Below are 15,687 nucleotides of genomic sequence, written 5' to 3'. Positions count from 1 at the left end.
ATTGTAAAAAAAAATTAGTTTTAGTTCAGGAATTTTAAATTAATTTAAACATACAACTTCTCACCACGAAAACGAACCTGCAACTCTGCTGTCAAAGCACTCTTCACCGTTAATTTTTTGTAGTTTTCCCATTATCCTACGATACTCATGGTACCATCTTATGATACAATATGTTGTGGGGTGTGCTTTGTTATTTCAGGACACCTGCCATCAAATTTCAAGAATGGGTATAACAAAAGTTTCCCATTATGATTTGTGATTAAATTAATTAGTAAGGTTAATATTTATAATGAATTTGCCCCTGATATATTAATAATGATATATATATATATATATATATGAAAGCTTTATATGCCAACAGAATGTGGCAGTCCTATAAAGGACGTTGTTACTGTTGTCATAGCCCCAGGAAAACCTCTTTTCCAGCTGGCTGTTGACACACAGTTTGTGTCCGTATAGCATTCACAAGGGAGGTCATTGCTCCTATCTCTAGCCTTACATGATACTCACAGCCCTGGGTTTCATTGTGAGGCAATCACAGGCGAGTGACAAAAACTTTCTCCACTCACAAATGTTATCTATTTTCTAAGTGACACACAGTCGCTGAACTTGTAGAGAGAAAAACAACTTGAGAGAGATATACTGTAGCAGTACCGAATAGTAATGCTTATATGCCAACAGAATGTGGCAGTCCTATAGAGGACGATGTTACTGATGTTTTCCTGGGGCTATAACAATAGTAACACCGTCCTTTATAGGACTGCCACATTCTGTTAGGATATAAACATTACTATTTGGTACTGTTACTATATATCTCTCATTCTAAGATTTAAAACAAGTTGTTTTTCTCTCTACAAGAACAGCGACTGTTTGTTGCTTAAAAAATATCTAGCATTTGTGAGTGGAGAAAGCTTTTGTGACTAGCCTGTGATTGTCTTACACTGAGGACAGGTAAGCACCTAGAAACCTGGGGCTGTGAGTATCACATAAGGCTAGAGATGGGAGCGATGACCTCCCTCACAAATGCTATACAGACACAAACTGTCTGTTGATAGCCAGCTAGAAAAGAGGTTTTCCTGGGGCTATAACAACAGTAACACTGTCCTTTATAGGACTGCCACATTCAGTTGGCTTATATATATGTATTACTGTTTGGTACTGTTACTGTATAATCTCTCACTCAGAGATTTAAAATAAGTTGTTTTTCTCCAAATATGAAATCTGTTCTTCAGGCAAATGGTGGATCGTCTATTGTAGACAACACTGTGATTGGATTAAATCCAAATGTTGAATTCTTGAAGAAAGTCTCTGAACAGTCAGGTGTGAATATCATTGCAGGCACAGGTAACATACTTATTTATGGCTTTAGTTTCTCTCCCTTTTTTTAAAATCTTGTCAGGTACCCATAATGAATGGCGCAGCATTTTTTGATGTTGTTGTTTGTTTCTCATTTATGGGTTTCTGTTTCCTTTTCCATCCTTTTTACAGCTTTTTACCATTCAAGATGGGGAACTGGCAGAATTGTTAGCATGCTGGAGAAAATGCTGAGTGGCATTCTGTTCTGAGTTCAAATTTCACTGAGGTCAACTTTGCATACTTTTTGGGTTGATGAACAAAGGTCCAGTTCAGTACTAGGTTGACTGAGCAGACACTGACCAATGTTGTGGCCTTACAAACACAAGTTCACACACACACACACACACACACATGCACTCACACGCACACACAGAGGCCATAAATGCATTTGACTCTTCTTTGTATAAAGTTCATCCCAGGTTCGATTCAGGTACATGATGTTGATAAACCTCCAAAATGGTAAATATCTGTATCCATCACTCCTGAATGGGATTGGAGATGAGCTGTGTCATGTGTCTATGATACCCACTGGTACAGCCTTCTGGCTTGCCAACCCCTAGTCAAACCGTCCAACCCATACCAGCATGGAAAGCAGACGTTAAACGATGATGATGATGATGATGATGATGCTATGAAGGAGTCGTCCACAATGCACTATACTGTAAACGAGCAAAAACACATTCACTGAGTTGATAATAATTTACAACATCACCAATGCTTTTAATTCATTATATATATGTATATATATATATAACATATATATTATATATATATATATATTATATATAATATATATATATATTATTTATATATATAATATTTTATATATTATATATATGTATATATATATTATAATATATATATATATATATATCTATATATATATATATATATAAATATACTATATATATATTATATATATATATATATAATATATATATATATATATATATATATATATATATATATATAATATATATATATATATATATATGTATATATAGGCGCAAGGAGGGGGCTTTGTGTGGTAAGTAGCTTGTTTACCAACCACATGGTTCCGGGTTCAGTCCCACTGCGTGGCACCTTAGGCAAGTGTCTTCTACTATAGCCTGGGCCGACCAAAGCCTTGTGAGTGGATTTGGTAGACGGAAACTGAAAGAAGCCCGTCGTATATATGTATATATATATATGCGTGTGTGTGTTTGTGTGTCTGTGTTTGTCCCCCTAGCATTGCTTGACAACCGATGCTGGTGTGTTTATGTCCCCGTTACTTAGCGGTTCGGCAAAAAAGAGACCAATAGAATAAGTACTGGGCTTACAAAGGAATAAGCCCCGGCAGTGCTGCAGCATGGCCGCAGTCAAATGACTGAAACAAGTAAAAGAGTAAAGGATATATATATATATGTGTGTGTGTGTGTGTGTGTGTGTATATATATAGGAAAAATAGAAAGGGGAGACAAATGCTCAAGATGTTATTAAATCATTTATGTCTTCTTATCTCCTACACATGTTTCGATGGATGCATCCAAAATATATCTGACAGGATGAATAATGTTTAGCAATGCATGAATCTCTTCAGGGAGGATATCAGTACTCAACACACAGACATTTTAACAGATATATGAAGCCCCAGAAAATGTCATGTATATATATGCATATGCAAACATGTACACATACACACAACGTGCTTAGATAAACATATATATTTTTTTACTAATATTACATATTTACATACAAACACACACACACACACACATATTGATGTATACATACACACATACATACCTGCACACACCTGTCTTCGTCGTTTGTTTTTTGTAAATTCCAACTATATATATAAATTTTTATATTTATATACGTACACACATACACATACATACAAACATATACACATGTATAGAAGAACACAATATGTACATATATATACATATACACACATACATACACACACACACACACACACACACACACACATATATATTTCGAAACGTGGAGTAGATGAATCTAAGGCGACTGAAGAAGGGGAATTTTCCTTGTTTTGTATGTCCTGTACTCTATTTTTTCGTTGTTTAAGAAAAATGTCCATTTCCTTGGTTTTGTGTTTATGTTTTCGTTTCTCATTGTGTTCGACGTTTTTTTGGTGTCCTGTACCCATATGTGCATGTATATATACATGTAGAGGTAGGTACGTACATATATGTATGTATATATGCATATGTTTTATTTATTTATTATGTTATATATAAATATATATATAATATATATATATATATATATATATATATATATATATTATATATATATATATATATATATATATATATACTAGCTTAAAAGCCACTGGGTGGCTCTTCATTAGGCCTTGGGCCCAACAATGATACACTTCATATTAAATTTTATTAAACTCGACCAATATTTTCCAAGCAATCAACAATTTCCATCAAAACAATGATATAATTTGTCGAGATGGAACTTATTGCAAAACTGCAAAATAAACAACACTTTTTTGTCTTCCCATTCAGGGTTCAGTACAATCTTTTTTTTTCTGTCTAACCTCTTCTCTTTCTCTTTCCCTCTCTGTCTCTCTCTCTCTGTCTTTCTCTCTCTTTCTGTTGATTGTTTTCAACCACCACCACCAGTACCACCACCATCGCCACCACAACTGCCATACACACACCATTCAGACTTCTCACGCCACCACCATCAATACCTTTGACTTTGCTGCCTTCCCCTCCACCACTATTGCTACTGTCTTTCACATCACTTACTATCACTGTTGTTCCTGACTGCTTCAGCTACCACCACCACCACCATCATCACCATCGCCTCCACCTCTATCACAACTACAACTCATACTATTCCTATCACCCCATTACCATCACAATGGTCAATCTACTACCTTCTCTATGCCTATTACTCTCACCCCTACATGAGCAATAGTAGGAGTGTCAATGAATAGTGACAGAGGGGGGTGGGTGGATGGAAGGAGTATCAATGAAGGGAGAAGGTGGGTGGGAGTGAAGAGAGGAAGTAGGAGTCAGATGAAGTGGGGAGGGGAGAGGAGCTGAGTCAACGTACTGTAACGGAGTGAAGAGAGAAAATTAATTCCTGTTCATGGCAAAGGCAGGAATCCGGATGGCTCCTGTGCAAAGACAATCCGAACACAGACAGGTGTTATAATGAATGACCGGTAGAGTGGAAATGGTATGAGACCAGGGTGTCATTGCTGAGTCTAATATCTCAGAGGTACTCCAGGAACAGTTCAGCCAAGTGGCGTCCTGTTTGACCGATATATAGAGAAGGACAGAAAGAGAAGGAGATGCAGTAAATGATGTTGCTAGAAGTGCAGGTAAAAAGAGTCAGTGATATGATAGGGATGATGATGACTGTGAGGATAGTGGTGTTGGAGAGGTAGGGGCAAGTGCAGCAGCATGGGCGGGAGCAGGGGAATGAGCAAGGTTGGGAGGTGGGGTTAGGAAAGAAACTGTGGACCAGGAGGTCACATAGATTGTGGGCTCATTTGTTGGAAATGGTGCAGGAGAATTTAAGGGCAGGATGGAAGGATTGGACAAAAAAGAGGAAGGAGTCTCATTGTTCATGCAAGAGCGAGGCCACACCGATACTGTCATCAATATAACGACCATATAGTTCGGAAGTGGGACCAGTGGATCTTGAAAATATTTGGGCCTCAATATAGCCAATGAACAGGTTCGCATAGTTGGGGCCGATTCTCATTCCCATAGCCACTCTCGAGACCTGTTGCTAAAACTCCCCCACAAACAAGAATCAGTTGAGGGAGAGGTCAAGTTTGGCCGAATGCAGAAATGTGGACATGGCAGGTTGGCGGTTGGGTTGAAGGTGTAGGAAGTTCTTCGTGGTGTGGGATCACCATATATAGACTCTCGATATCAAGAGTGAAGAGAAGATTAGAAGGGCCAGGAGGGAAGGAGAAGGAGTTGAAAAGACAAAGAGCAGGGTTAGTGTCATGGATGTGAGGGGAGGGAAGCCACTATACATACATACATACACATGTATATACACACACATATATATATATATATACACATATACATACACACATCCACTTGTACATACAAACACATCTACACACATTCATATACTCACAATACATACATATATACATATATGCTAACATCAATAGATGTATATGACTTCATTTATATGTACACTTGTACGTATGTAAGTGAGTGTATATATATATATATATATATAAATATAGGTTTGCTTATGCATGTATATATATATATATATATGTGCATATGTATATATCAATGTGTGTGTTTATATGTATATATGTAATATTAGTAAAAACTATGTATGTTTATCTAAATACATGTTGTGTGTATGTGTATGTGTTTGCATATGCATATTATACACATGACCTTTTCTGTCCCCTTTTTCTATTTTTCCTTTTTCCTCCTAAACACGTCTTGCTCCTCCTCAGATTCAAATCCCACACAAGTGTGTCTGTTGTTTCCAAGGACACTTAAGCAACATTTAGCTGCCTTGTAATTATTTCCAGATCCTTCCTATATATTGTACGCTCATATATATTATATATAAAACTATACATGAGGGGTGCTGAAAAGTTCCTGGCTTTAAGGGTATCATGAAAAGCCTGGGTGGAGGCCCAACCTTCTGAGTTCTTTTGCAGGGCTCAGAAAAACTGAAGGACTGCGCTGCAAGAAGGGTGTAAATCTGAAAAGGGAACATGTTGAATAAAATCATAATTAACTGATCCTCTTGTATTTTCTTTAACCCAAAGCCAGGAACTTTTCAGCAAACCCTCATGTGTGTGTGTGTGTGTGTGTGTGTGTGTGTGTGTGTGTGTGTGTGTGTGTGTTTGTGTGTGTGTATGTGTGTGTGTGTGTGCATGCACACATACATATCTAGACATAAATACACACACACACACACACAAACCCACCTACCTGTAACCATATATGACTCCTGTATATTAGCATCCATTTGAATGTATTAGTGTATAAACATCCCTCACTTAAATCTGTTCATGGCTACAAAAGTTAATCCTTAATTTCTTAATCCTCATCTCACTTTACAGGTTTTTATGTCGACATAACTCATAGCGATGAAACTCGTAAAACCCCTGCTGAGAAACTGGCGTCACTAATGGAACATGATATAATATCTGGTGTTGGCACCTCTGGAATACATTGTGGGGTTATTGGAGAAATTGGCTGTTCGTGGCCCCTCACAGGTAATCCCTTTTAAACCAGGGGTTCTCAACCATTTTGTTTTTTTATCTATGGACCCCTTTAATTAATATTTTATTCTGGTGGATCCCTTTAAGCCATCCGATGTTTAAAAACTAGTTTTATAGAAACTTCCTTCTAAATTCTAAATTTTGTTTTTCACACAAACAATAGTGTAGGTTGAACTATGTAAAATGTTGGAGAAAGAAACCTGGCTGTTTCTTGCATTACATAAATATTGGATTAAAATAAGCCACAACCAAAAGAATTTCATTAACAGACATCCATTTCTCTATATGTTATGAGGAAATACGATCACTCACTCACACTCTCACATGCATACATACACACATATGTATTTGTGTATGTGTATATAAGCGTGTGTGAGAAAGAGAGAGAGAGTGAGTATCACTTACACATACATGCATGGCATCCCACACCTTCACTCACACTCTCTCTCATGCACAAAGACACACACATCCATTTCATATACACATACATACATATTTCACTTTCTGCCCTCACTTCAAAGCAATTGTCAATTTTTTCACTTTCTCCTCTCTTTCAATTTCTGCTTTCTTCAAAACATAAAGAAATAAAAAATTTTGCAGAAATGAACGAACAATCATATGATCCTATATGATTGAATTGACAACTTTGCTGCTTCAAATGAAAGAATACCATAAAATAACTTCCTTTGGTACACACACACACACACACTCTAGGTAAAACTTCTGCATGAATTATGTTATTTCTTGCTGTATGCATGTACAAAATTACAGTTCAAATCCAGTTTAAAAACCTGATCTTCGATACAAATTTAGAAGGAAGTTTTTCCAGAAATCCTTTCCCTGTTGTTTCTTGCATGTCCAAGGTGTGACATTTGTGCCCCACCTTATTTTTTCCTAAATGGCTTCTGATTCCTATGTTTTCGCTACAGGAGATTAGGATTTCACCCATAAAACACATTCTCAATATTTTAATTTTCTTCATTTTTACTTTTTTCCAAATCTTTTTCTTGGTAATCCATGGAAAAAAAGACAGAATGAATCTTGAAGAATTTTCTTCTTCCTTTTTTTTAAAAGAAACACTAAAAGCTCCTTCTCAAAAATCTACCCATCACTTCACTACTTTCAAAAAGCTAAAGACTCACTTTTAGCTTTTTGAAAAGTGGGGAAGTTTCTTCTGAAATAATGTCATTTACCTGTTGTTTCTAGCATGTCGGGTTTTCTGGTAGTGGTCTGGTATTTTTATGTCTTCTATTTCAGTTCAATTCTACGCATTCATGAAACATCAGACGAAAGTGAAACATTGGGAGGTTTTAACTTTTTGAAAGTGGATAGGTAATGGATGTGTGAGGTGGGGGAAGGTGTGTGTGTACAGGCCTTTTTTTTTATCCCCCTTAAAATCAATATTTTTCATCCAATTTTGTTTATGCTGGGAACATACATCACTTACGTTCCAGATCTCATTGTGACCTCCTTTGTTTTCTATTTTAGTCCACTTTTAGCTGATAATAATAAAATAGTTTATGTCACCCCTACCCACCCTCTTTCTGGGTATATACTACTATCTTACTGACTTCTTCTCAGACTTATTTCTTTTGTGGTCATAGGGAGTTTATAGCCATTGTGAATCAGGGGTTTGGGACATTAATGAATTTATCATCAACAGCTAGAACTTAACTAGCAATTCCCAGTGGTTTTGATTCTTAGGGGACGTAGTATATATATAATGTGTCCTACTTGTTAAAATTCTATTTATTTATTTGTGCAGCTGAAGATGGCACTGCATTTAAATTGATGTAATGATTGCATTGTTCAATTAAATGGAGCCACTTGAAACAGTCGTACTGCATCACCTCTGGATATCCTGTTGCTTATTCGGATTTCATATCTTTATATATATATATATATATATACTGTGATGAAAAGAGTTTCTGTTGAACAAATCGATCCCAGAACTTATTGTTTCTAACCCTAGTACTTATTCTATCAGTCTCTTAGCTGAACCGGTAAGTTATGGGGATGGAAACACCAACATCAGTTGCCAAGCAATGGTGGGCAGACAAACAAACACACACACACACACACATATATGACAAGCTTCTTACAGTTTCCATTTACCAAATCCATTGACAATGCTTCCATTGGCCCGAGGCTATAGTGGAAGACACTTGCCCAAGATGCCATGCAGTGGGGATGAACCTGGAACCATGTGGTTGGGAAGCAAGCTTCTTACCACACAACCACACCTGTACCTAATTGTTTTACATATAAGATGTGTTATTAACCTGAGAAGATATATTTCTTTATTGATTTTATAAAATTCTGTGTGTGATCCTACCAAATCTCCAATTGCAGACAGTGAACGTAAGGTACTGAGAGCTGCAGGAATGGCGCAAGAACACACAGGATGTCCAATAATTATTCACCCAGGGAGGAATCCCAAATCACCTGCTGAGATTCTGAGGATTTTGACGGAAGCAGGAGCGAAAGCTGACCAGATTGTAATATCCCATCTGGACAGTAAGTATAGTTTCTTTTAATTTCCCTTACTGGATTCAGTATGAAGGCATGTGGCCTAATGGCTAGGGTGTTGCACTTGAAATTTGATGATCGTGGATTCAATTCTTGAACTGGGTGGTGTGTGTTCTTGAGCAAAACACTTCATTTCATACACAGTTTTGTTGTTAAAACAGCAGAAAAATTGGATATTATTTCTCTTACAAGGCAGAAAAAGTTATCAACAAACAACCATAGGATTCCGCCTTTTCGGGTGTTTTAATGGTGATACTCCATTCACGAATATCACTTTCTTGTCTGTATTGTACAATACACATTCAACGCTTCTAAAAAAAAACAAATGTTAGTTTATATACACATGTGGTTGTTACATTTCTATAAGCTATCTATTTAGCGTTTAAAATCGGTGGAAATGTTGTCAGCAGGTAGTTTAGCTTAATGGTAAAGCCAGTGTCTTAGGGGATGTGGGTTCAACTCCCATGGCTGTTTGTTGACAACTTTTTCCACCATGTAAGGGTAATATTTCCCATTATTTCTGCTGTTTCAATGGCAATACTGCGTTTGAAAATATCAGTTTCTTGTCTGTTTCATAAGATACAGATTCAACTTGTTAGTTACCATGGTTGCAATACTACCTCTCTCTCTCTCTCTCTCTCACTGTATTTCTCTCAACAGCAACTTAACCTTTCTTTCTCCCCTTCTTCCCTCCATGTAAATATATGCTGTGACAGGGGCTGTATCCCCTCATTGAAGAGCAATGAGTTATGAGTCCATTGAGAAGAGTCAGTATATAATCTTACATTATAAAAGAGAAGTTGATCTCTATTTGTCACATCTATGTAGGAGGGAAAAGAAGGGGGAGAAAAGAGAGGACAAAACCCCTGTTGCAATGTATATTTACAAGGTGGGAAGAAGGGGAGGAGAAAAAGTTGTTGTTGGGAGAGAAAGAGTGTGTGTTTGTTTGTTTGTGTAAAAATGAGATAGATAGCTAGTGTTGTCACCATAGTAACTAACAAGTTTTGATTAAAAACATGAGAATTTTAACTGCAAGCCTGTCAACACACCGCAACACAGACTTCAAAAACATAACTATATGTGTGTATATATAAATAAAATTAATATGAACATCGGTTTGCAATATTTCCCACCCCCACCCCAAAAGGATAAAAACAAAGTCAACCTTGGCAGAATTTGAACTCAGAATGTAAAAAGGAATGAAGTACTGCTGAGCTTTTCTTCTAGCTGACCAACAATCCTGCCAGATTGCTTCCTTAGTCACAATAACAATGGTAGTAATGGCTTAGTGGTTAGGGCAAGATTGTCATTTCGATTCCTGGACCGAGAAATGTCTTGTGTTTTGTTGCTCCAGTCTACTCAGCTATAGAAATGACCACCACTAGTGGAGGCACGTTGCTTAGTGGTTAGGGTGTTGGACTCACAGCTGTAAGATTGTGGTTTCAATCCCTGGGCTGGGTGAGCCATTGTGTTCTGGAGCAAAGCACTTCATGTTGCTCCAGTCCACTCGGCCGTAGAAATGAGTTTAGCCTGGGGAGGAAGGGTTTCTGTCAGGCTTTCTCACCCTAGATATATGCTGCATGGCTGCAGTGCCCCCAACAACCCCCAAGAGATTAAGGGGCTTGTCAAAAGGATGATGATTATGGTGAGGATAACTGTGGCTAGTCATCCTGCAGCTGTTCATGATGATGATGATGATGATGTTGATGACAATATCTCTATCTTAATGTTAAACTAGGAACTCTCCTCGACAAAGAATCGATTCTCGAGTTTGCTGAGATGAAGTCTTATTGTGAGTTTGATCTGTTTGGAATCGAAACCTCTCACTACCAACAGGAAGAGAACATCGATATGCCCAGTGATGCCCAGCGCATAGAGAGGATCGGATGGCTCATTGATGCTGGCTTCCAGGACAAAATCACTATATCACATGACATACATACTAAACACCGATTGGTGAGTCATTTCTTCTTGGATTTTATTTACCTCTTCTTTTCTTTTCTAATTTTATTTCGAGCTTTTATTGACGTATTTTTGCATTATCTTATTTTCCATTGAAGTTACATGTGAGTGAATGCTACATGAATATACATGAACATCTCAAAAGTAAATAGACACTTCTCTTTATACCGTTTTCTCCTTGCAGACTTTACGTGTTAGTACAATGCCCGAACAGGTTAAATTAAAAACTTGCCAAAGTATGTGTACTAAATACTAGATTAAATATTCAAATTCTTCAAATGACATTCGGTTTCTAGAAATAAATCTTTGAAAAAAAAATGGTGACTATTTTGGGATGTCTATATATATCTATATTAATAAAAGTGGAATTCTGTCTGTCTGTCTGGGATGCCTGTATCTCGATCTACATTTGCTCTATTTAGACACTTTATAACTTTTTGGAATAGTTTTGTAAGACATCCATTCGATATACATCTATATATATATATATATGAATAAAAAATTGAGTTAACGCAGGTTTAAACAAGTATTTTTACTTTCTACATATGTTTCAAAAATTCCACTGATACTTATTCAAAAGAGCAAAAGATATAAACAATGCAATCTTCTCTTCGGGAAAGTGAAAAAAACGAAACTCATCAATAAGACATTTTAGCAAAAAATGATGGATTCGTATAGCGATAGACAGAACGCTATTAATATTGTTTAAAAAAACGTTATATGATATAACGTCATAAGTAGCTAACAGAAAGAGTAGGGATATTAATAGTGAATGTTAAATATAAAGGAAATTAAAGTCTAAACTATATATAATGATAGAGACTACTTATATGCACTAAAAGTATGTTTCTGCCAATGCTTACATCTGTATGCTCGTTCTATAACCGTGTTTACTAGAGTATTTTTAGAAAAAATAATGAAAAATAGCTCAGAATTGCAGAGAAGACAGAATTTCTTGCCTTTGTCATATGTGAGATTTTTGCTGCCCTGGTAACTATTCATTTATTTATCCGTGTTAATTGTTAACAAGGTAAAATACACTCATCTATTTATATATATATATATATATATATATAAATTGATCAAAATAAAAACATGATGCCAAGGATTCAGCGGTACATATGTTTCGGGCCTTTATTAGACAGATTTATAACAATGCATAATGTATGTCTGTGGCCTTCTTCAGCCGCGCACAACAACTTCTTCCACAAGGACATGTGTTACATCAAGAATTCTTGGTTGGGGATGCAAATCCTCTCATTCGCGTACGACATAATGCGGCAACAGCATAGAAGTGAAGCGTCCATCTCGTTCTTCTCTCAATGTAGAATGAGGAAATTTGGATGTTGAAGTAATGTAAATAAATTAATTTATGTAAATAAATTAATAAATTAATGTAAATAAATTTATTTATTAATTTATTTACATTACTTCAACATCCAAATTTCCTCATTCTACATTGAGAGAAGAACGAGATGGACGCTTCACTTCTATGCTGTTGCCGCATTATGTCGTACGCGAATGAGAGGATTTGCATCCCCAACCAAGAATTCTTGATGTAACACATGTCCTTGTGGAAGAAGTTGTTGTGCGCGGCTGAAGAAGGCCACAGACATACTTATGCATTGTTATAAATCTGTCTAATAAGGCCCGAAACATATGTACCGCTGAATCCTTGGCATCATGTTTTTATTTTGATCAATTTACTCCACCACCTACACCACCTAACGGTATATACAGGTGCTTACATTTATCAAGTACTCACCCCGAATTTCTGTACTCAACTTATATATATATATATATATATATATATATATATATATATTATATATATATATATATATATATATATATATATATAAGTTCAGCAACAATTTAGATTCAAATGAATATGGTAATTACTTTAGATGCACCAGAATTTTGTATGGTATTATCCATAAAAATTTGTGGGGTGATTATAATCAAAAATGAGCAACAAGAATGAATCCGGTAGTTTGGTACAATTGTTTCACACTACAACATTTTATTAAAAGTTGTAAGTATTACAGCAGATTTATTACAACTTTTAATAAAATGTTGTAGTGTGAAACAATTGTACCAAACTACCGGAGCCATTCTTGTTGCTCATTTTTGTGTGTATATATATATATATATATAAGTAGGTGAATGAATTATCCTAGTATTGATAATTCGGTTAACCGATACCTGGGTAGCAAATTCACGTCAGAAAACACGGTTGAAGCTACATGCCAAGGGTAGAAACTCCGTGTTCTTGTGTGGTAATTTGTGTAATATTTAAAATGAATAATGAGAAGACGGCATAATGCACTTTATTCCTTCAGAATTAAGAATATGGAGTCTTCGAAACATGTGTTGAAATTAAAGGAATTGTGTTAAAATCCTCGTTCGACTCCATTCTTTTATTCATTTTAAATATATATATAATATATATATATATATATATATATATATATATATATATATATTATATATATATATATATATATATATATATATATATATGTGATAGGCTTCTTTCAGTTTCTGACTATCAGATCCACTGACAAGGTTTGGGTTGGCCTGACTCTATGGTAGAAGATGCTTGCCCAAGGTATCATGCAGCGGGGCTGAACCCCGGAACAACGTAGTTGGGAAGTAAGCTTTGTACCACACAGACAGACTTGCAACAATAAAAAATATATAGAAGTAATATAGGGGTGGCGAGCTGGCAGAACCTTTAGCACTCCAGGCGAAATGCATTTGCCGTTACGTTCTGAGTTCAAATTCTGCCAAAGTCGACCTTCATCCTTTCGGGATAGATTAATTAAGTACCAGTTACACACTGGGGTCGATGTAATTGACTTAATTCATTTGTCTGTCCTTGTTTGTACCCTCCGTGTTTAGCTCCTTGTGGGTAATAAGAAATATATATATATAAATAATATATATATTATATATATATATATAATATATATATATAAATAATATATATATATCTATATATATATATATATAGAAGTAATAATTTTAAATTTGGGTGTACACCTTATATCGAGCCATTTAATGCTTGTTCAGAGCATTCAGCTACCTGATGTCATTAACAGTATGGAGATATGGGCCAGGGAATTTTCTTCAGAACTTCCTTTGGGTGCATAGAGTTTATAAAAGAGGAGAGAAAGAAATGCACTACAATTACCAAAATGTGTTGCCATGGGAACAAGTGAAAGACAAACTTCAGAATGGAGAACCTTTTGACAGGTAACTTGATAAGATCACATCTGCACCTTCGATGCACAATAACTGTTTATATAACATCTAGCCCACCAAGGGGCTGGTAGCAATTGTAGCGAATAATAACTTCTTTCTCTCATGTTTCATATACATATCATCATCATCATCATCATCGTTTAATGTCTGCCTTCCTGCTGGCATAGATATTTATATATATATATACATACAAGTATATATATATAATGTAAGGTATACTTGCCATCTCAATATGGCTAACCACTAAGGGTGGGTGTTACTGTAGCTTTTAGCCCCAGGAGATCATCGTCTCTGGCTGGCTTTTGGCACACTTTCTGTGCCCTTATGGTATTTGCAAAGGGAGGTCATCCTTCCCTCGTCAACCTAAGTGATACGCATGGACTGCAGTTTCTGGGTATTTGCCTCTTGTCAACGTACGGCAATCACCGGTTTTTGAAATCAGTGACGAAAAGTTACTGGAAAAACGATATATAAGGATTTGCAAATGGACTCCCTTCATCGAAAACCGGTGATTGCCGTATGCCGAAGACAGGCAAATACCTAGAAACTGCAGTCCTTGTGTATCACTTAGGTTTACGAGAGAGGGATGAGTTCCCTTTGCAAATACCATAAGGGCACAGAAAGTGTGCCTAAAGCCAGCTGGAGACGATGTTCTCCTGGGGCTAAAAGCTACAGTAACACCGACCCTTAGTGGTTAGCCATATTGAGATGGCTAGTATACCTCACACTGTCGTGCAGTTACTGTTTACATCTCGTTCAGAGATTTTTTATTGCTATATATATATATATATATATATATATATATATATAAAATATAACACCGTGACTGACCAGGCTATCAGATGTTGCTACACATCGCTGGTATATATATATAATATATATATATTATATATATATACATACATATATATACATATATATATATATATATATATATATATAGGCGTAGGAGTGGCTGTGTGATAAGTAGCTTGCTTACCAACCACATGGTTCCGGGTTCAGTCCCACTGCGTGGCAACTTGGGCAAGTGTCTTCTACAATAGCCTCAGGCCTACCAAAGCATTGTGAGTGGATTTGGTAGATGGAAACTGAAAGAAGCCCATCGTATATATATGTATATATATATATATATATATATATTTAATGTGTGTGTATATGTTTGTGTGTCTGTGTTTGTCCCCACTACATCGCTTGACAACTGATACTGGTGTGTTGGTGTGTTTACGTCCCTGTAACTTAGCAGTTTGGCAAAAGAGACTGATAAAATAAGTACTAGGTGTACAAAGAATAAGTCCTGGAGTCGATTTGCTTGACTAAAGGCGGTGCTC

The 15,687-nt window shown here is 36.1% G+C and overlaps 1 protein-coding gene across 1 annotated transcript in view; it reads left to right on the top strand.

Annotated features, from left to right (window-relative positions):
* The first annotated feature begins 1,226 nt into the window (after window positions 1-1,226).
* The window catches only part of LOC115226682 (phosphotriesterase-related protein), a 23,644-nt gene continuing 9,183 nt past the window's right edge, over window positions 1,227-15,687 (top strand). The window contains exons 1-4 of the mRNA XM_029797697.2: window positions 1,227-1,344; window positions 6,440-6,595; window positions 8,954-9,118; window positions 10,869-11,086. Of these exons, the coding sequence (XP_029653557.1) occupies window positions 6,508-6,595; window positions 8,954-9,118; window positions 10,869-11,086 (471 nt within the window). The 5' untranslated portion in view covers window positions 1,227-1,344; window positions 6,440-6,507. The remainder of the gene's footprint in view (window positions 1,345-6,439; window positions 6,596-8,953; window positions 9,119-10,868; window positions 11,087-15,687) is intronic.

This window comes from Octopus sinensis, linkage group LG30 (genome assembly GCF_006345805.1).
Source record: "Octopus sinensis linkage group LG30, ASM634580v1, whole genome shotgun sequence".
Taxonomy (NCBI): domain Eukaryota; kingdom Metazoa; phylum Mollusca; class Cephalopoda; order Octopoda; family Octopodidae; genus Octopus; species Octopus sinensis.
The sequence above is the reverse complement of the archived record's forward strand: the minus strand, read 5'-3'. Positions and strand labels throughout refer to the sequence as shown.